The sequence below is a fragment of the Lacerta agilis genome, chromosome 14 (genome assembly GCF_009819535.1).
Source record: "Lacerta agilis isolate rLacAgi1 chromosome 14, rLacAgi1.pri, whole genome shotgun sequence".
NCBI classification, from domain to species: domain Eukaryota; kingdom Metazoa; phylum Chordata; class Lepidosauria; order Squamata; family Lacertidae; genus Lacerta; species Lacerta agilis.
Window position 1 is genome coordinate 29,665,410 of NC_046325.1, and position 20,914 is coordinate 29,686,323.

At 46.7% G+C, this 20,914-nt stretch overlaps 1 protein-coding gene across 1 annotated transcript in view; it reads left to right on the plus strand.

The window, feature by feature from the left end:
- KCNH4 (potassium voltage-gated channel subfamily H member 4) overlaps positions 1-20,458 on the plus strand; it is a 50,680-nt gene extending 30,222 nt beyond the window's left edge. The window contains exons 7-16 of the mRNA XM_033169903.1: positions 2,189-2,390; positions 3,066-3,260; positions 4,993-5,192; positions 5,708-5,957; positions 7,340-7,554; positions 15,513-15,551; positions 15,993-16,357; positions 17,266-17,372; positions 18,575-18,651; positions 19,901-20,458. Coding sequence (XP_033025794.1) covers positions 2,189-2,390; positions 3,066-3,260; positions 4,993-5,192; positions 5,708-5,957; positions 7,340-7,554; positions 15,513-15,551; positions 15,993-16,357; positions 17,266-17,372; positions 18,575-18,651; positions 19,901-20,434 — 2,184 coding nt within the window. The 3' untranslated portion in view covers positions 20,435-20,458. The remainder of the gene's footprint in view (positions 1-2,188; positions 2,391-3,065; positions 3,261-4,992; positions 5,193-5,707; positions 5,958-7,339; positions 7,555-15,512; positions 15,552-15,992; positions 16,358-17,265; positions 17,373-18,574; positions 18,652-19,900) is intronic.
- The last annotated feature ends 456 nt before the right edge of the window (positions 20,459-20,914 follow it).

A 20,914-nucleotide genomic window follows, 5' to 3' on the forward strand; every position in this document is an offset into this window, starting at 1 on the left:
GTCATAGTATGTGTACGCAGCCTTAGCCTGCTTTGAAGTCACAAAATCTAAATTCTGGAAGTGCAATGGGGCCTTGCTGCGGCTACTCAGTTGTGATGGGGATCCACTCTGCATGTGCACAAAGGAACTTTGTCTTGGTACAACCATTCTTCATGTGGTTTAAGCTCTGGAAAAGTTGCACAATTTGGGTGTGAGATGAGGTGAAGGGCATCTTTCTCAGGCCCCTCCTGTAAACCCCAGTTACCTTAATCTTTGTTCTCAAGCTCCAATCACAGCCATAGCTCAATGGCAGAATAAGATTTCAGATTTAATGCCAACTACCAGCACCTCTTAATTTAAAGGACTAAGAAGAATAAGACTAGGGAAAGACCCTTGTCGTGGGTGTTGGGAAAGAGTCGAACTTCAGACTATGATTTATTTATTTATTCCATTTATAGCCCCCAAGAAAAAAAAAACCTTTCTTCCCCACCCATTTATCCTCATATTAGCCCTATGATGTAAGCCAGGCTGAGATGTAGCAATTGGCCCATGATCATGCATTCAGCTTCAGGTATAAATGCATGGTATGTTAATGCAGTGATGAGCAATCACATTGCAGGCTTTCTAAAATAAAATATCAGGTGGGATAGTCAATGTCACTGCAGTACAAGAGCAAGTTGAATCCTTTCTTCCCCACCCAGCCATAATCATCAGAGAGAGGAGGAGAAGTACTGCAGAAATCAGTATTGGCACTGATGGAGTCCTGCCCTCCTAATACTAATTTCCATTGGAGTGGTGTGATACTTGCCAAGATCATAGCTGAGGAGGAAAGGGTTAAACCTCCCTCCCCTGTGTGCTGTGCTGTTGATGACTACCCCCACCTCCAGCCACTTGCCTTGTCTGTCTGTCTATCTATCTATCTATCTATCTATCTATCTATTTGTTACCAGATGTCCCCATTTCCCGGGGACAGTCCCTGGATTTACAAATCAGTCCCCATACAAAATCCATTGAAGTTGAAAAGTGTCCCTGTATTCATTGAAAAAAATCTGGTAACCATAATCTATCTATCATCTATCTATCTGTTAAAAAGAAAAAAGAAAACTCTAACCATGTTGTTACTATGAAGTACAATTAAGCCCTGAGATGAGATTTGAACCTAGGTCTTTGCAGTTCTAGTCTAACACTGTTACCCACACTTGCCCACACAAGAATTGCCCAATGCAGGAACAATCTGATAAATAGTGGAAAATTGGGTTCCACTCAGGGTCACAGATGAGTTGTTTTGGTGTTTTTAGGCGGGTGGATCAATCGTCACTTTCTGCTACTCCCCTTTCCACACCCACTGCTTCCTCAATGCTCTCGGGTCCCCCTCCCCCCGCCCCCAGCCATGCTCGTAATTATTTGTGGTGCACTCCTAAACGGAGTGTGGCTTTATATATATATATATATATATTCCTTTCAATCCCTCAGATTTGCAACACCCACCCAGAAAACTGCATGTTAAAAATTGCATGCTGAAATTTTGCAGTTGCCTGAGTGTGTGCATTTGCACACTTCTTGGATGGGATTTAAAAACGAAAAGGAAAAGGAAACATTCCTGTGAAGCTGAGTGCATGCCCTGTCAGTACTTAGTTGGCCTAATAGAATAAACGAATTAGAAGGCAAAGACAAACACAAAAGGGAGCACCTGGTATAATCAGCAGGAAAGATCAAATTTGCTCCTTGTATACAAATCCAGGTTCCTTCCAGTTGTGGACTACTCCATTGGATAAGTCCACTCTTGCTTAATAGTCTAACAGACAAAAAGCCAGGTTTTATTTAGTTAGTAGCTAAGTTTATATCCCACCCTTGCTCCCAAAGGATGCCTGTGTGGCAAACATAGCAGTGGTCAAACAATAGAATTAAAAATAAAATATATTTTGAACAATTAAATACATCTAAAAGCACATAAAACCATCTCAAACTAATTATTTCAAGGATGTCATGGACAGTATCTTTCAGTCATCAAATGCCTGGGTAAACAGGGAAGTTTTTTAATTCCTCCTGAAAGTTAATAGTGAGGGAAGGAGACACACCTCACCAGGGAGAGCATTCTGCAAACAGGGAGCCACCACTGAGAAGACCTTGTCACAAGTCAATGCCAACCAGGGAGCATGTAATATCCATGACCCACTCTGATTTATTTTTCTCCCTTCTCCTTCCCCAGACCTATCTGGTGCACCTGCTGAAGACAGTGCGCCTCCTGCGCCTGCTCCGTCTCCTCCAAAAGTTGGACCGCTATTCTCAGTACAGTGCTATGGTCCTGACTTTGCTCATGTCCATGTTCGCCCTCCTGGCCCATTGGATGGCTTGCATCTGGTATGTCATCGGTCGGCAGGAGAGCAACGACCCAGTGACCTGGGACATTGGTGAGCTTAAGGAACGACTGGGCAGCCCTCCTCATGGAAACCCCGGGTGTGTGGCTCTGAACGGAGCTACACGCGTCTCCTTGTGGGAACCCATAACAAGGCTGCTGTGCATCCTGGGAAGGGAGTGGGCACTGAGCAAGAGGGCTTAAACAAACACACTTTCTTTTCTATTCCTTGGGCAAGTTTTGAAGAAGAAGAAAATAACATAATTCTGCATGTTTACAGCATGGTTCAGTTTGACCCAGCAGAAAGTGGATGCTGGAAGGGACAGAAGGGCTAGTGCCTGTAACATCACCAACACCACCTCCTCCCCAAATCTCTGGAGCAGTTTCCTAACTTTTAAGCAAATATTTACATTTTCAAACATGAATGCGTAAGCTGGGGGAATGGAACCTATGGCCCTCCATATTTTGTTGGACTCCAACTGCCATCATCCCTGACCACTGGCTATACTGACTGGGTCTGATGGGAGTTGGAGTCCAGCAAAACATGGAGGGCCACATATTCCCTGTTTTGGCAGACCGGTGAGGGCAATGCTGGCTTCTGGGATTCCCCTTTTGTGGGAGCATTTTCTGAGAAACTGGCCCTGGTATCTGCATCATCTGCTCCTTTCTCTGATAGCGGGATGCAGTCTGACCTGCTGCAGCAGGATTAACCCTTCCCTGTGCCCTGCAGGCTGGCTCCACGAACTGGGCAAGCGGATCGAGGCCCCATACATCAACAGCTCTGTGGGAGGACCCTCCATCCGCAGTGCCTACATAGCTTCCCTTTACTTCACCCTCAGCAGCCTGACCAGCGTGGGCTTTGGCAACGTCTGTGCCAACACGGACGCCGAGAAAATCTTCTCCATCTGCACCATGCTCATTGGCGGTAAGTCCATCACAGGCAGGGCTACATATCTCTCGTAACAACAAGCGCACCGTGGAAAAAATAAGCATAGGGTTTTGGTTTCTAGCATTCAGAGAAACTTGGTTTCCATTTTACCAGAAAGCAAATTTCTAGTCCTTATCATTCGCAAATGTGGGCAGAGCCTAGCGAAGTCTTGAAAGACAAGGTTGAGATGGGGGACTACTAGGCAGGATTTTTTCACATGCTAAAAGTAGGGCATGCGTTTGGTGCAGAGTGCTTTGCCCCTCCTAAAGATAAGCAGATGGAGAGGCATCCCCAGAAGGAAGCGCTGTAGTCATAAAGTGACTTTCGTTATGGTCCCATAGACTGGATTAATGCATGTTCAGGTCACATCAAAGGCACAAATATTTTAGATATCCTAAACAGGAGGAGAGGAGATGACTCTCCTTTGAGAGTAAAGCAGGAAGAGTGAAAAATAGAGGGGGTGGATGGTTTATTACTTTTGTCTAATTTAAAATTTTTGTTTCTAAATTTATCATAATGCTCTCATAGGGCAGTCTGGGGAGGGGGAATCCCAGGCTCAGAAAGAATTGGCCCATCTCAGCTTTATTAGCAGTGATAAAACCTCCAGGCTCAGAAGCAGTCTACTTTGGAATACTAGCCATTCCTGGATAAGCAACAGAGGAAAAACTGCTGCTTTCATGCCCTGCTTTAAAATATATATATATAGTTTAGATTAGTTTAGTTTAGTTTACATTTATATCCTGCCTTTTTCTCTGGAGAACTCAAAATGGCATACAGACTTATCACCATCTCTGTTTTATCCCCACAACAACCCTGTTAGGTAGGTTAGGCTGAGAGACAGTGACTTGCCCAAAGTCACCAGTGAGCATCATGGCTGAGCTGGGATTTGAACCCTCATCTCTCAAGTTTCTGAGCACAATTCAAAGTGTTGTTGCTAACTTTTAAAGCCATAAACGGCCTTGGCCTTATATACCTGAAGGAGTGTCTCCACCCGTCGTTCAGCCTGGATACTGATGTCCAGCTCTGATAGTCTTTTGGTAGTTCCCTCACTGCGAGAAGTGAGGTTTCAGGGAACGAGGCAGAGGGCCTTCTCGGTAGTGGCACCTGCCCTGTGGAACGCCCTCACATTAGATGTCAAAGAGATAAACAATTATATGACTTTCTAAAGACATCTGAAGGCAGCTCCAAATAGGGAAGTTTTTAATGTTTAATGTTTTACCGTATTGGCCTGAATGTAAGCCTCACTTTTTTTTTTTTTCAAAATTCTGACTGTGAAAAGTTAAAGTGCGGCTTAATTTCGCAACCTTACAAAAATTGGCTTTTACGATATTGCTGCTGAAACAGATGTATGGTAAAGTGTGAGTGCCTGCAGAATTTGAAGGGCGCGGCTTATATTCTGGTATTGTCTTTTTTGTTTTTTCGTCTTGAATTGTAAAGGTGCAGGTTATATTCAGGTGCAGCTTTTATTCGGGCCAATGCGGTATTATGTTTTTATTTTATGTTGGAAGCCGCCCAGAGTCGCTGAGGCAACCCAGTCAGCTGGGTGGGGTATGAATAAAATAATAATAATAATAATAATAATAATAATAATAATAATTAGTCCTTGTCCAGCACCCTAACCACTACTCCACACTGGCTTGTGTTCCATCTGTTGGGAATAGGATGCCAATCTAGATAGGCCTAAGAGGGCTCTTCTTCTCTCACGCCCCTTTTCTCCTCTCTGCCCCAGCTTTGATGCATGCAGTGGTCTTTGGCAATGTGACAGCTATCATCCAGCGCATGTACTCGAGGCGCTCCCTCTATCATACCCGCATGAAGGATCTCAAGGACTTCATCCGCGTCCACCGCCTGCCCCAGCAGCTCAAGCAGCGCATGCTGGAGTACTTTCAGACCACATGGTCTGTCAACAACGGCATTGATGCCAATGAGGTAAGGGCGGCTTGCTCTCTGTCAGTTTTAGACTGGATTCCTATGCCCCCTTACTATAGAATAAGCACAACTGAACTGAATGAAACTGACTTCTGACCAGATGTTCATAGGACTGAATACTATTAACCCCCTTCTAAGGGTCACGATGATTTGGGAGATTCCCCCCCCCCAAAAAAATCTGACTTTTTGCAGTAAGGAAAGTGATGGGGAAATATACTAGGAAAGTGTGAGATAAGGAATATTTGAGATGAAGTTGTCTAACCTCCCCACAAACAAAACAGAATGGATAATTAGCCAATCTTGTCTAAATTTTCTGCAAACTTTGTGAATACAAATCAGGAAGGATGCTCAATGGAACAGGTCATCTGGACACGGTCTTAGGAGGATAAAATGGAACAGGCTATGAGAGGAGCCTGGGGGTCACACCCTAGCCCATTTGTGGGTTTTGGCGACATAGTGGACTCCAGTTGCACCAAACCCCATGCTGATGCTCCCTGCTCCTCCTTTCCCTTCAGCTCCTGCGGGACTTCCCGGATGAACTACGAGCGGACATTGCCATGCACTTGAACAAGGACATTTTGCAGCTGCCGCTCTTTGAGAGTGCCAGCCGCGGCTGCCTGCGTGCCCTTTCCCTGCACATCAAGACATCCTTCTGTGCCCCTGGGGAATATCTCCTCCGCCAGGGAGACGCCCTGCAAGCAAATTACTTTGTCTGCTCAGGCTCCCTTGAAGTCCTCAAGGACAACATTGTACTGGCCATTTTAGGTAAGACTCTGGGAGAGCTGCACAGTACAATCTGTGTCTCTTTGGGGATGTGGGGGTGGTTTCTGTATTAGGGCCAGGCTGGGGCCACAAGTAGGCTCTGTGTCGGGGCTAGGGCAAAATTCAGTTTTGTTTGCATTTTAATGAAAAACTATCTGATCTGTGCTTCTCAAACTAATACATGAAATCTGCACTTCTCCAAATTTTGCGACACAGTTCTTTGGTCAAGCAGTTTGTAAAACAATGTGTATGTTAGGGGTAAATGTGCACAGAAATGCATATACTGGTTAAACTAACTGCAAAAATTCATTATGTTAGAGGAACTTGCTGGCAAGAATGTGTGCATTAGACAAAACTGCATACAAAAATACATTTATTATAAGAAATTTGCACTAAAATGCTGACTGATTTTCTTGAGGATTTCTGTTAAATCTGCAAATTGCTGAGGAAATGTGGAAAACTGAATTTAAGATATGAAAACTGAGAAACTGAGGGCAGATCCACACCAGGAAGTACAGTGGTACTTCGGTTTAAGAACAGTCCTGTTTACAAACGATTTGGTTTATGAACTCCGCAAAACCGGAAGTAGTGTCCCGGTTTGCGAACTTTACCTCGGTCTAAGAACAGAATCTGAACGGTGGATGGGCACTGGCGGCAGGAGGCCTCATTAGGGAAAGCATGCCTCGGTTTAAGAACGGTTTCGGTTTAAGAATAGACCTCCGGAACGGATTAAGTTCGTAAACCAAGGTACCACTGTACATTAACAGATATTTAAAGTGCATGGCTTCTCCCAAAGAATCATGGGAAGTGTAGTTTCACCCTCAAAGAGATGCAATTCCCAGCAAACTACGGCTCCCATGATTCTTTGGGGGAGGCCACATGCATTAAATGTGCTTTAAGTGTATAGCATGGATCTGCCCCGAGACAAACCAAAACTGTCAAATTATTCCATTCCTGACCATTAGCAGTGCTGGCCAGGGCTGATGGAGAGTTGGAGACAAACAATACCTGGAGGTCCACAAATTCCCTGCTCTATATTAATCCTGCTCTGGAATACACCATTGACATAAAGAGCTGGGCAGCTGAGGGCTAAAGCCCAGCAGGCAACAGCTCTTGATTTGATGACAGGGAAATCCAGGTCCCTGTTGTCCAGTCCAGAAACATGATGCTGACTGGTGATGGACACCCCTTGTGAGCCTAGAAAAGGCTCCGAGACCTGAAAGCATGCACAGCTCACTAGGCTAGTCCCAGCCTCAACCCCAGCTCATGGGACTCCCAGTTCGAGCCCCTCCATCAGAAGATGGGGGGAATGGGGGGACACATGAGTGGTCTCCCTGCTTCTAATCCATTCAGGCGCTCCCAAAATCCTGACTCGTCTTCCTTAGGTAAAGGGGACCTCATTGGGGCTGACCTGCCCAATAAAGACCAAGTAATCAAGACCAATGCAGACGTCAAGGCGCTGACCTACTGCGACCTCCAGTACATCAGCCTGCGCGGGCTCTTTGAGGTGCTGGAGCTGTACCCCGAATATTCTGCCAAATTCATGGCTGATATCCACCAGGACCTCACCTTCAACTTGCGGGAGGGCAGCGAGATTGAGGTAGGGGTATTTGTGTGCTGCAGGTGACCCTGATCCCCACCTATCCTGCCCCCTTTCTACCTGTACTTCTAGCCATTTGACCACACAGGGCCAGTTCCCACCAAGACCAGACCCTTCCCCTTCCCCAGGAATCATTCACATCCCCTGCTAAAGACACCACATCTACCATCATCCATCATCGCTCCCAGACCATGAGAATCCGTTTCCAGTGCTTCTGACTCCATCGGCACCCTTTCGCCATTTGCATCTTGCTGCTTTCCCTGAGCAGGCAGAGGGAGAGAGAGAGAGAGAGAGAGAGAGAGAGACTAGGGACTAGAACCACATTTATCATGTGGCTTGTCCTGGATGAAAAGCTCTTTAAAAAAAATTGCCAGCCTGGGAAGGAGGCCCCATCTGGATTAAGAGCACAGCAGGAAGCAAAGGGTTAAATCTGCCCTAGCCCCTGCCATCATGCAATAGGAGTGTGTGTGCTGTCAATCTGTGAAAGAAACAGCAGTCAAGGGCAAACGATGTGGTCCCAATCCAGTCTGACCTATTTCCCCCACCTGTTCCCCAGATCCAGATAGCCTTCATAGGAACATAGGAAACTGCCTTATACTAAGCCAGACCGACAATCCATTGAGCTCAGTGTTGTCTACACTGACTGGCAGCAACTCTGCAGGGTTTCAGACAGGGTTCTCCACCAGACCTACCTGGAGGAGCCACAGATCAAATGTGGGAACTGAGCAATGCAGGTGCTCAACCATTGAGCTGTGGCTTTTCAGATAGAGACAGGCAACTGTTTTAAGCATCTGTTCCCAGAATCTCTGCACACTCATGCCTTTTGCGCCGCTGTTGCCTCTCGTCAAACGTATCTTGCACGTTTCTGAAATGCTATACACAGCACAGACAATGGCATCCTCATTTCTGCAAAACGAAAAAAAATGTCTCTTCTGGGTGTGTGTTTCTTCAGAGGGGAGAGTGCCGGAGGCATTTGTGGGGCTGTCTCCCTGGGTAACTCTTATTTACGGATGTTCAGGTGGAGAAGGGGTTATGGCAGGGCCTACACAGCTTGACTGCCCCTCTCTCCCATCCCCACTTGAATGCAGCCTTGCATCATACCTTGCTAGGTCCTCAACATGGCTGCTGGCCCAGGCAGGCAAAGGGTTCAGGAGGTTAACAATGACCCTAGCGGGCCACCATACATGACTGGCGGCAGGCCAGCACTACCATGCAAGGAAGGAAGGGGAAGGAAGGGGAAGTAGTCTTCATCATTCAGTCAGTAGACCGTGAGACTCTTAATTTCAGGGTCATGGGTTCAAGCCCTGCATTTGGCATCACACAATGTTCCACCTGCGTTGCAGGGGGTTGGACTAGATGACCCTTGTGGTACCTTCCAACTCTACCATTCTATGATTCTATAAGGCACTGTGGTGGTGGGCGACAAAAGCAGGAATTGGGGTTTGAATGGTGCAGCAAGATTTTTTAAAGCAGGGATGGTCAACCTGTGTCTCCTCAGATATTCTTGAACTCCAGCTCTAATCAGCCCCAGCCAGCAAGGCCAATGGTCAGTGGTGATGGGGTTTTTAATCAAACAACATCTGGAGGGCCGCAGATTACCCAGGCCTGTTTTAAAGTGTTAGCTGCAACAGTGTGTGTGTTTGTGAGTCCTTCTTTTGGGCAGCAAAATGCCACAGGTTGGCACTGGCTGGCTTCATAAGTCTAGGTTACGCAATTAGCAACCTATACAGTGATAGCAACCCCAAACAAGGCTTTCCCCAAGTGGGGCTGATGTATTCAGTGATTCTATTTAAGCACATGAATTCGTATATAGACACAGAAATCAACGTTCTATGAACAATAGCCTGCTTCTTTTCAAATGGCAAATTTCAGCCTGTTGTCACTGCAAAGAGAAGCTTAAAAGTGTGTGAGCAATGGTAAAATCTCAGAAACTGGGAGGGGGGGAAGAGGTGGGACTTCAGAGCCCTGAAGAGCTACGTGCTTAGCCATAATAGAAGCAGAATAAATGCTGCAAACTCATCAAATACATGCCAATATATGCACAACTGAAGCAGGTGGTAGAATTTTACCTGCAAGGTTTATTGCACACAGCCCAAAGCCAAATCTAACTGTCCCTCTCATTGGAGCACCTCATGCCGCTAGAACAGAGCTCAAAACTCAGTTATTTGCAGGACACATTTAAAGTATGGCATGCTGAGGTCTGAAAAGACTCCTTTGCAGAAGGAGAATGGTCCAGTCATTCAATCATGCTCATTGAACACTGCAGAAGAGAACAAGAGCCCTGGTGGATCAAAGCAAATGCCTAGCCAGTCCTGCATCCCATTTCCCACAGTGGCCAATCAGATGCCTCTAGGACAAGCAGGGCAAGAGCACCATAGTTGTCTCCTGCCCTTGTTCCCTAGCAACTGGCATTTGGAGGCATGGCGCCTCTGATCCCAGAGGTAGCATAAAGCCAGCATGAGGGGTGCAATATAAATTCATTTCAGTTTGTATTATTTCACCCTGCATGAATTAATATGCACACTCCTCTGAAATTGCACTTGCCTAAAGTTTGCGCTGCAGTCCTCCAGCCAAATAACGCACAGAAAAATGGGCCTGTTAATGAAAAGTGCACACACAAATGCACATTGGTGAAAAAATGTACCAAAGTGTGTCCTTTAATGGGGAAAGTGCTTGCAAAAATGCGGTGCACACCCCAGTGACGGAGCTTCATGCTCTGGCATCGGGGAGAGGGGCGGAGAGCAGGTGGGGGCAGGGCTGACATGCGTCCTGGGGTTGTGGCGCACCATCCTGGGGGCCCAGCATGTGGGGGGCAGTCGTGATGGCTTGCGCTCCCCCTGCACTCCTCTTCCTCCCCCAGTGGCATACCCACCCCACCCTTGGGTGTTAAGAAGACTTTTGCCTCTTCTTAAATGCAGGGAGGTTCGACAAGTTGGATCGTTCCTTCTGCTGACTCCTTGTTATCAAGCTTGCAGAAAATAGCAGCAGTTATTTTTGCCAAGCTTTCTCCCCACACATTAAAAAAAACAAAAACAGGTTGAGGATTTTCAAAAACTGCCTTCAATTTTAATGGATGAAACAATATCTTTTCTGCTCTCGATATCTCTTATATTGATATCTTGATATAAGATTCCCCATCCCTGGCCTCTCCCAAATGTGCTTCTCCTGAGGTGTCACCAAAGCTCAAGAGTCCTATATGGAACAGTGATATCTTGGATGTGTTGTATTGGCAGTGAGGTTGAGAAAGGAGAGTGAGGACAGTGGAGCCATGAGACAGAATATGACCGCTACCTCAGGCAGTAGATATTGGAGGCAGTTGGAGCTTCAGTGAGGGGTTGAAGGCCAAAACTATACACATGGCTAGCCATGAATCCCTGCCTGCCAACCTTCTGCCCTCAGTGTAGAAGTATGCTTCATCTGCCAGCCCAGTTGACCTCTATATAGGAATAGGAATAATTTATTATTGGCCAAGTACATTTTCCAACATACTTGGAATTTGTTTCGGCTACATTGGAATGTAAACATACAGACACTGTTCCTCTCACAATACAAAGAAGCAAAGAAACCCCACCCATATTTTACCTCCCCTTAAGCTATACAACTACGAGTTTAACAATTTAATGGCACAAGGGAAAAAACTATTCTTGTGCCTGGCCGATTTTGTATATGAAGTCCTGTAGCGACGTCCAGATGGAAGTAAATCAAGCAGATGATGACCGGGATGTAAAGGATCTGCTACAATTCTCTCTGCTCTCTTCCTTACTCGGGTAGCATAAATTGTCTCTATTGAAGGCAAGCTAACACCAATTACCCTTTCTGCAATTCTTACAGCTCGTTGGAGCTTTTTCTTGTCTCTCTTAGAGGCTGTACCGTACCAAGCTGTTATAGAATTACAGAGAACAGTTTCAATGATGCCTCTGTAGAATTGAATCAACACTTCCTGGGACAATTTAAATTTCCTTAGTTGACGCAGGAAATACAGCCTCTGGTGGACCTTTTTAATAATACTATTGATGTTGCTTGACCAATTTAAGTTATAAGAAATTATGGAGCCCAGGAACTTAAAGGACTCTACTATTACAACCATGTTACCAAGAATGGAAAGTGGTGGCAGAACAGAAGAGTGCCTTCTGAAATCAATTACCATTTCTACTGTCTTTTGGATATTTAGTACCAAATTATTTTCGGTGCACCACGAAACAAGATGGTCTACTTCCCGCCTATACACAGATTCATCGTCCTCCTGGATAAGCCCAATAACTGTTGTGTCATCAGCAAATTTCAAGATCTTAACCGATGGATCAGTTGAGGTACATTCATTTGTGTATAGAGAGAAAAGAAGTGGGGAAAGGACACACCCCTGGGGAGCACCGATATTGATGGTATTGTTGCTCGATATAATTTTCCCCAACCTCACCTGCTGCCTCCTGTCCGTTAAAAAGCTGTATATCCATCGGCAAACAGGGGCAGGTAAATTGAGATGAATTAATTTAGAAAACAATTTAGATGGTACAATAGTATTAAAAGCTGAGCTAAAGTCCACAAACAGAACTCGTACATAGGTCCGCAAGGAATCCAGGTGTTGCAGGATGTAGTGCAATGCCATGTTGATTGTATCATCTACTGACCTATTAGCTCGATAAGCAAATTGCAGAGGATCCAGCAAGGGATCAGTAACGTCTTTCAAGTAGGCCAGCACTAGTCTCTCAAATACTTTCATTACCACAGATGTTAAAGCAACTGGTCTATAATCGTTCATCACACTGATGGAAGGCTTCTTAGGTACAGGAATGATGACAGAATGTTTAAAGCATGAAGGGACTCTACACAACTCCAAAGAACGATTAAATATCTGTGTGAGGATCGGAGCCAATTGTGCTGCACACACTTTCAAGCAAAGAGGAGTCACACCGTCTGCGCCTGGAGCTTTTCTGGTCTTCTGTTTCTGTAAAAGGCTCAGTACATCTTTTTCCCAGATTACCAGTGGGGTGGTTTCAGAACATGTTGAGTTGCTTATTGATGCCTCTGGCGCCAACTGAATGACACTAGTTGGCAATGCTTGACTTTCGAACCTGCTATAAAACTGATTCAGGTCATTTGCCAATTTTTGACTCTCCGGAGCAGAAGAAGATGTTCTCTTATATCCAGTAATATTCTGTAAATTCTTCCAAAGAGTAGCCGAGTCACTATTTGAGAATTGAATCTGCAGTTTTTCACCATAAGTTCGTTTTGCCACTTTGATCTCCTTGGCCAGTGCATTCCTAGCTTGGTTGTACAAAATTCTATCTCCTTTCTTATGTGCCTCCTCTTTAGCATATCGGAGTTGCTTGAGTTTTCCTGTAAACCACGGTTTATTATTATTGTATATGCGCAAGGTTTTAGTAGGCACGCATAAGTCTTCACAAAAGCTAATATATGATGTCACAGTGTCCGTAAATTCATCCAGGTTGTTTGAGGCCATTTCAAAAATGTTCCAATCAGTGCAATCAAAGCAGGCCTGAAGCTTAAGCTTTGCCTCCTCTGTCCACCTTTTCACTGTTCTGACCCTAGGCTTCACAGCTTTTAGTTTTTTCTTATAAGTTGGAATGAGAAAAATCATACATATATGTGAAGGTGGGGTCCCTTGCCTCAGGCAACAAAATGTCTTAGACAGACCTTGGGAGCTTCCCCACCACCACCAAATATTGGTCACTAACTGAAGCCCACCACCAGCAGTCTAAAACTTGAAAGACCTATTGTAATGCAACACTATGAGTCCTGGTACACATGATTTGAAGTTGCCATTTAAGTCCCGGCCACAGCTTCCTTCTCTTCTGCCTGAGGGCCAAAGCAGACATCTTTTCTTTGCCTGAAAAATAGCTCTCTCAATATATGCATATATAAACTGATTTGGACCAGGGCTGGGCAGCTGGGCAGGGGCATTTGTGGGAATTAGACTCTAGTTCCCATTTGCAGAGTGTGTGGAAGACAGCCCTGGGTGGTTAGACCCTTTAATTTGTTCTCTTTCTTTCCCTCCTATAAAAATTATGCAAGACGCTCCCTTTTAAAGTTTAAAAGAACATGCTGTATAACTTAGTGTGCTTTGCAGTTGCAGATCAAATGTACAATGCAGGTGGGTGTTTCTTAAGTAGCTAAAACATCCTACATAGATTAAACTGTTACAGACTAGCTAACGTTTACAGACTCAGAAGCAGACAGCAGCACAACAAAGATGCTGCTCTGTTAAGACTGTTCAACTAACTGCCATAACTGAACCAACTGCCATAACTGCCACAGAGCGTATGTTGTCATAGAGTTCTACAGCTCTTACAATTAACCCTTTAATATGCAATTTGGATGCTAACATCCCATAGAATTAAACCCCTCTTTTCCACTGTTCCCAAATGGAAACCACTCATCACTCCAACGTTGCTGTTAGCTACAAGCAGTGTGTGTGTGGGGGGGGGGAGGCAGGTGCAGTACAAGTTCCTGTCTCTCGCTCCCCCTCTTCCCCATGGTTAATAATATCTTCAGTGAGAGGGTGGAGAGGATTTAAATAAGTAAACAGTGCTGAAGAATAGGTTGACCACCCTCCCCTCTGTACCATGGCTCTGATCCCACTTGCCCACCTGTTTACTAAGCCGCAAGCCCAATGGAGGTTTATTTTTAAGAGCTGTTAAACATGAACAACTGCTGACTGCATCACTCAATAATTCATTTTAGGCCGAGGCCACATTGCCTCCCCTTACTTTCCGTTTCCTCTGCTGTTAGACTTCACACCTCCTGGGAAGCAGTGTTTCAACTCTTGTCGTATATGGACATTGCTGTAACTAAGAACAGAATGTAGCATCCCCCATAAGGTGTTTTCAAGCAAGAGAAAATACGCCTAGAGGCAACAGCGGCTGGTGCCCATTGTACCCATTGCAAGCAGAACCAACAACAGGCAGAGCCAACTCATTCCAGTTTTACCCCCATCCTCTCCCTTGGTTCAATGCAGCAGGTCAATTCCTCCCTGCTGCATTTCTCCTCCTGTTTGTGTCCTCCTCTGTCTACAGTTTCCCCTCAGCTGAACTTACCCACCTACCCACCCTGCTGATTGTGATGGTAGTTTTTGTCCACTAGGACCAAGACCGTGACCAGCCAGTAAACGCCCGTAGGCTCTCCAACAGCCGTCGGATGGTAACATGCTTTGGGCTACATTCGAACCAGTGACCTAGAGGTGAAAGGTCGTGTGCCCACCCCGCCTCCTGATACAATCCTGCCCTCCCTCGCCCACCGCCACACCTCATTGCACCCATCTGTCATCACAATGCCCCCCTTACCCTGAACTTTCTCCCCCTATCCCTGCCTGCCCTCCTGACACTTTGCTGTAGCACATAGAAGTTTGTCCATCCCTAGAATGGTGTGGGTGGTGGAGTGCAAACAGACAGAAAGGGCACGTCATGAGCAGAAGAGGAAAATATAGATAGAATGAAGACGGGTAGAATGAATGAGCATGGGAATAAGAGGAGAGGTGGACTCTAATCCACCTTGTGTGTATTCAGTAGAGCACGGGGGTTCTCTGCATATGTTGTAATGGGCACACATAAGGAGGGAGGCAGAGCCTTCCATCGCAAGCTTCATTCTGCCCAAGTCTGTCAAATAGCTACTTGCCATGATGGCTGGAGGTTGTGCCCTGTCTCCAGGGACTATGGGCACAGCAAATACCAGTTGCTGGCACCCACAGGAGAGGAGTGTGCTCTAGCTCCTGCTAAAAACAATGGATGGTTGTCAGTTTGTGCCAAGATGGTGCAGGAGAGGCTTCCTAGAGGGGCCAGAACCAAGGTGAAATGGCATCTGTCTCTTCAGCTTTTGGTTGGGTGGTCGTCAGTCTGGCAACCAAGAATGGTCAGCTTTGAGGCAACAACCCTGATAGACTCTGAAAGAGCTACCCAGTCTTTATTGTTTGATTGTGTTGTTGTTGCTGTTTTCCTTTCTAGGGACTTCTCCGATTCTCCAGGTCCCCACGTTTATCCCAGGTAAACTTTTTTTTTTGCTGCAGGAACAGAAGGGTACAGGTGTGGGAAAAACTGCATTGACTACAGCCAACATGAATTTGGCTGGGTGGATGAGATCTCAGGAAGCAAGGCATGGCATGGCATGCATAAATAAATAAATAAATAAATAAATAAATAAATATCTTAACTTTGTTCATAAGTTGCTTGCACTCTCCTAAATTATTTTCCCTACACCTGAAGGCCTGAGGGCTAAGAGCATTTTTACCCTGGCTTGCAGTGCAAATATGAACTAGATTGAAATGCTTATTTGCATGACAAATTGATACCCTCCACCTAAACAATGATCAGATGGTCGCACATCTAGGTTTATTAAATGTGATTTAAGCCTCTTAGCCTCACCTATAAAAAAGCTGCCTTTCCATCTTCTGAATCTTCTTCCTTCCTTCCTCCCCTCTTGTTTAGCCTCACCTCGAAAGTGGTGCTGCCCCCGAGAAGCCCCTGCCCTCCATCCAGGAGTATGGCGAAGACTCTGAGGACTTCTTCCAGCCCTCGCCAGCCACCATCACCCGCCGCAAACTCCTCTTGCCCAACCTCAACAGCCCCGTGAGGCGCGGCTCCTTCAGCAGCCTGCTAGGAGATGACTTGCGCCAGTTCTCTGCCCTTCGGCGAAATTGTCGCTCCCCAGCCCACTACAACCGAGGCCGTAGCCCCTCTCCGCGGTGTCGCCGGGAGATGCAGCTCTCCGATGAGGGCAGCAATGGCCGGAAACCTGGCAAGCTCCTCATTCCCTCCCTCATGAACTACGGAACCCCAGACCTCAGCCCCAGGTAAGGGTCCTCACTGCATTCCTGAATGGCCATAGCAGGCAAACAGATTTGGCTCGTGGGGTATGATCCACTGGGAAGTTCTCCTGCAAAAGCCTCAATAAAATGAATAGGATATGTTCAAGAATGAAGCAGTGGTTTTCTTTAGCTTCTTTCCATTTAACTTAGATTTAGGTTGAAGAACTTCCTAGCACTGGGGTGTAGGGTGGGTGCCAGGGAGTGGTCAGCAAGCCAGGTCATCCACAGGGCAGGCACACACACAGAAGGCATGGAATGTGATTAGCTTTTTATTAGCAGAAAAACAACAACACAGCAACGTCCTTGGTTCTAACGAAGGCTTTGCTGAAACTAAGCTCTAGCCATGCTCCTCCCCTCTAGTCTCTCTCTCTGGATCGCTCCCAAGCAGATGAAGGGTGCATCGAGGGGGTGAGCTCCTCCTGCAGGCCTGTCTGGCACTCCTCAAGCAGGGGGTCAGAGTGGGAGAGGAGTCAGCAGGACTGGGACTGTCTGCATGCACGCTGGGACTCTCAGCTTCTAATCTTGTCCCAGAAGGCCCTCCTTCTCCTGACCCCCCTTGATCTCTCAAGTCTCCTGCTTCTATCAGCTCCCAGCTTATCCTTTCTGCTAACTGCTCCTCAGTGTCCCACCACCAGGCTCCAGTCCAGGCTCTAAGGTGTCATCTTCAGGGCCCTCCCTTCTTGGGAGTCAGGCTCCCACCACTCCTCCTCATCCATCCGGCCGCTGACCATGGGGGTCTGTTTTCTATCCAGTGCTCTATTTCCTTGGAGGGATATACTGCCTCTGAAAATGGAGGTTCTAAATTCGATATTCTATCACCACTGCTTGACCCTGTCTTACCACTTTTTGACTCCACCCCGCCGCATAAACTAATCTGTCTCTCACCTCCCTAGAGTCGTGGATGGAATTGAAGATGACGGTGGCGCATCAGAGACACAAACCTTTAGTTTCAATGTGGATCAGCCCACACAGAGCTCAGCGCAGGAGCCTCCAGTGTCAGGTAGCGATGGCAACGGAGGAGATGGGTCCTTCCACCTGCCTTAGAGAGCAAGAAGCCTCTTAGCCGTCAACCATTCAATGCTCATTAAAGAAATCCCTCACACACCATTGAGCAAGCAGATTCAGCCCTCTGTTGAGCATCAAGGCTCATTAGTGAGCCATCAAGTTAAGACTGGTCATCTCTTCAGTTGACCCGCCATGATTGTATTTCTCTTAAAATAGTTAACATGCGACAGCTCACTCAGAGAATGAGTTGGGAACCATGAGATGTTGCAGAATGGCTGGGTCTAAGGTCCCTCCAGTTTTGTGGCTGGATTTCCTACCAGGCCAAAGTGGGGAGGGTAAAAGGAGCCAGGGGGAGGGGAAGCCCACATGGCAATCTCTGGTTGTTATTGGACTCCAACTCCCATCATCCCCAATTGTGGACCATGGTGCCTGAGGATGATGGGAGCTGTAGTTCAACGACATCTGGAAGGCCCCATGTTAGCTGCCCCTGAGCTAACTGCTTCTGTGGGGGCTTCATTTCTATATGGCTAGATCTTGACCCCCTCCCCCCATCTTGTGACTAGATGACCCCCCATCTTTCTCCGCAACATCCACTTATTTATGAATGACTTCTGCCCACATTGTAATATGTAATATCCGATGCACCCCCAAAATCTATATCTGACATGGGTATAGTCCAAATGCAGGCTTACCACTTTGGTGAGAAGTAGTCCTTTGTTCTAGCAGTACGGAAGCTTCATTATTTAAAAATAACTATTTTGGAACGAAATATGCACAGTTTAGGTTTTAGGGCGACAGTGGGGATCCTCAGGTCCAGGAGTCTGATGTGGACCTCAGTACCTCTCTGTGTGGCCCTCACTCCTCAGTGGCCTTGCTTTGCACCCTCCTTGAATATTTTTGCCCAGCTGGAATGTGTCCTTAGATAATGCCTCTTGCCTGCCTGGATAGAGAGGAGGCTGTGGAGAAACTAGCCTGTTGCAAAAAGCTAACATTTCTATTCATTGCTCTGCCCACTTTTGCCTCTGGCTCCGCCCACCACCTTTGGGCTACAAAAGGTCACCCTCCCATTTTAGGGGTTTGCTCCAATGTGATGACCCCTTGCTCATACAAGTGGAGGACTGGGCACAAGGCAAATTTCTGCAAGTATTTTCTCTAACCCTCTCATCTCCCCCTCCCACCCCTTGAATTTCCTTGCAGGAATGGAGCAAGCCAACCCTGTGTCAACTGCAGAAGCTGATGAGGTAAAGCAGAACATCCGAAGGCTGAATCAAGAGGTAGGAAGCAGCAGGGCTTTAATTTGTGAGTCACTAGGGCACAGTCCTGGCATCAGTTTTCCCTGCCAGGGCTGTGCCCTAGAAAATACAAAGTTGAGTTTAAAATGCCTCTGAGCATGGGCAAAGTGCATTTGCCTTGCCACCAAGTAAGCACAGCACGCACTCATACATCAAGGACTAGGGGAAACACTAGATTAGGAGGTGATGTTTGCAGATGTTTCTTTCACCCTGAAAACTAAGCGGGGTGGGGTGGGGAGATGCAGAGCTGCCAAAACATCACCACTAGCTGCAAATGCCGGGTTAGTTTAGTTTAGTTTGTTTGTTTGTTTGGCTCAACTGCATTTATTTCTGCCCCCACCCCCCACCCATGGGGGAAGGAAAGGGATGAGGGGGTTGATTTTTCTGTGCATCCGTGGTGTTGGCGTTTCTGACTCAGGGTGTCAGGGTTTAAAATTAGCACTGGGTTGGTGACAATTTCATAGCAACAAAGCCAGCCTTCTCTTTCTTCTTCTCCTCTCTCTCCCCTCACCCTCACCCCACAAAACAAGTTGCCTGTGTGTTCTGCTCCTCATTCTTCATAGGAGCCCATCTCAGGCAGAGCTTTTTTACACACACACACACACACACACACACACACACACACACACACTCCCCGCCCCAATGTCCTGGCTCCTCCCCTTTTCCCAGCAGGCTACATAAAAGCCTCAAAGACGTTGAAACGGATCGGATCAGAAATAAGAGGCCCACAGCCAGTAGCCATGTCCTTCTGTGTGAACACATGGAGGCATCAGGCCCTTGTAGAGGGCATTCTCAGCACCAAATGGATTATAGTCATTGCAGCAGAATGAACTTCAGATAAGCAAATAGTGTGGGACAGGGGCAGCATGGGGATTATGTTGCTGTGTGTGTGGACCAACTCAGAAAGCTGCCTGCATTGATGCACATTATCACACAGTGCATACATGCTCGTCATGAGGATGTAGTGGTTAGTGTGCAGGACTAGGACGTGGCGAGACCAGGGTTCAAATACCCACTTAGCCATAAAGCTCACTGGGTGACCTTGGGCCAGTCACTTTCTCACAGCTTGCCGGTAATTTGCCTCACAGTGTTTATGTAGGGATAAAATGAGGACGATGTATGTCACCTTGGAAGAAAGGTGGGATATAAATCAAATAAATAAGCAGGCATAACACTCTCAATGTGCTCTATATAAATGCTAGGTATTGATTCTTTTTCTGGTTTCCCCCAGATCAACAACCTGAACCGGGAAGTCTCCCAACTCAGTCGAGAGCTGCAGCATCTGATGAGCCTCCTTCAGAGTCAGCTTGCCATCCAGCCTTCCTACACCCCTGCAACGAGCTGCCCCCACAACTGTGGCCAGACCTCACCTTCCCCGCCTCCCACCAGCAGGCTGCCTTCGTCCCAGAGCATGCCGCCCCTCGGCCTCCCGGCCTCCTCAAGCACAGACTTTTTAGCCTTCACCAACTCCCTGCCTTCTTCTGCCTCGTGCATAGAGCACTTGGGACCCGGGGAGCAGAAGGGTTCCACTTCCTGTGGCCCCACCAGCCCCACATACCAATACCACTCTCTATGGGCGGACACGGGACACGGAAGCCACCACTGTGGCCAGGCAGCCAAGGGGACTTCTTCCCGGTCGAGCTCGCCCACGCTGTGCCCCCTTAGCTCTCTCTCCCCAAGGAACTCTTTCTCCACTTGTTCGGGGCAGGGCTGCCCATCACCAGCACGCTTCCACTTCCGGTCAAGCTCAGAGACCTTTCACTGATGCCAAGTAGCCTCCTGCCACCACACCTTCCTGATGTTTGCTGGGGGCTCAGGACTCTGCAGTGAAGCCGAGCAAGCCCCAAGATTTGGCTTGTTGGTTGTTTATTTTTTTTCTTTTGTAACCAGTAGATATATTTTTTAAAATTTCTCCATGCGGGAGGCAACTATTCCCATGAGAGCCGAAATGAAGAGAAATTTTGAATTCCAGATTTAAGTGAACATTTGGGTTTTCAACGTTGTTTTTAAAAGGCATTTTTTTAAAGAAAAAACACAGGCAGCTGAATCGTGAATCTTGCTGGTGCATTTTGAAGGCAGCAGCTGTGTTTGCATACAGTGCTTTGCATTGTCCCAAGAAGCTGAACACATTATGATTCAGCACTTAATCCATAGCTTCCTGCTACGTGCAAACTTGGAAATTCTGGCCAATGGCTTTGAAGCAAGCCAGTATATTAAACCAGCTTCAAATCATGGCTTCAAGTCC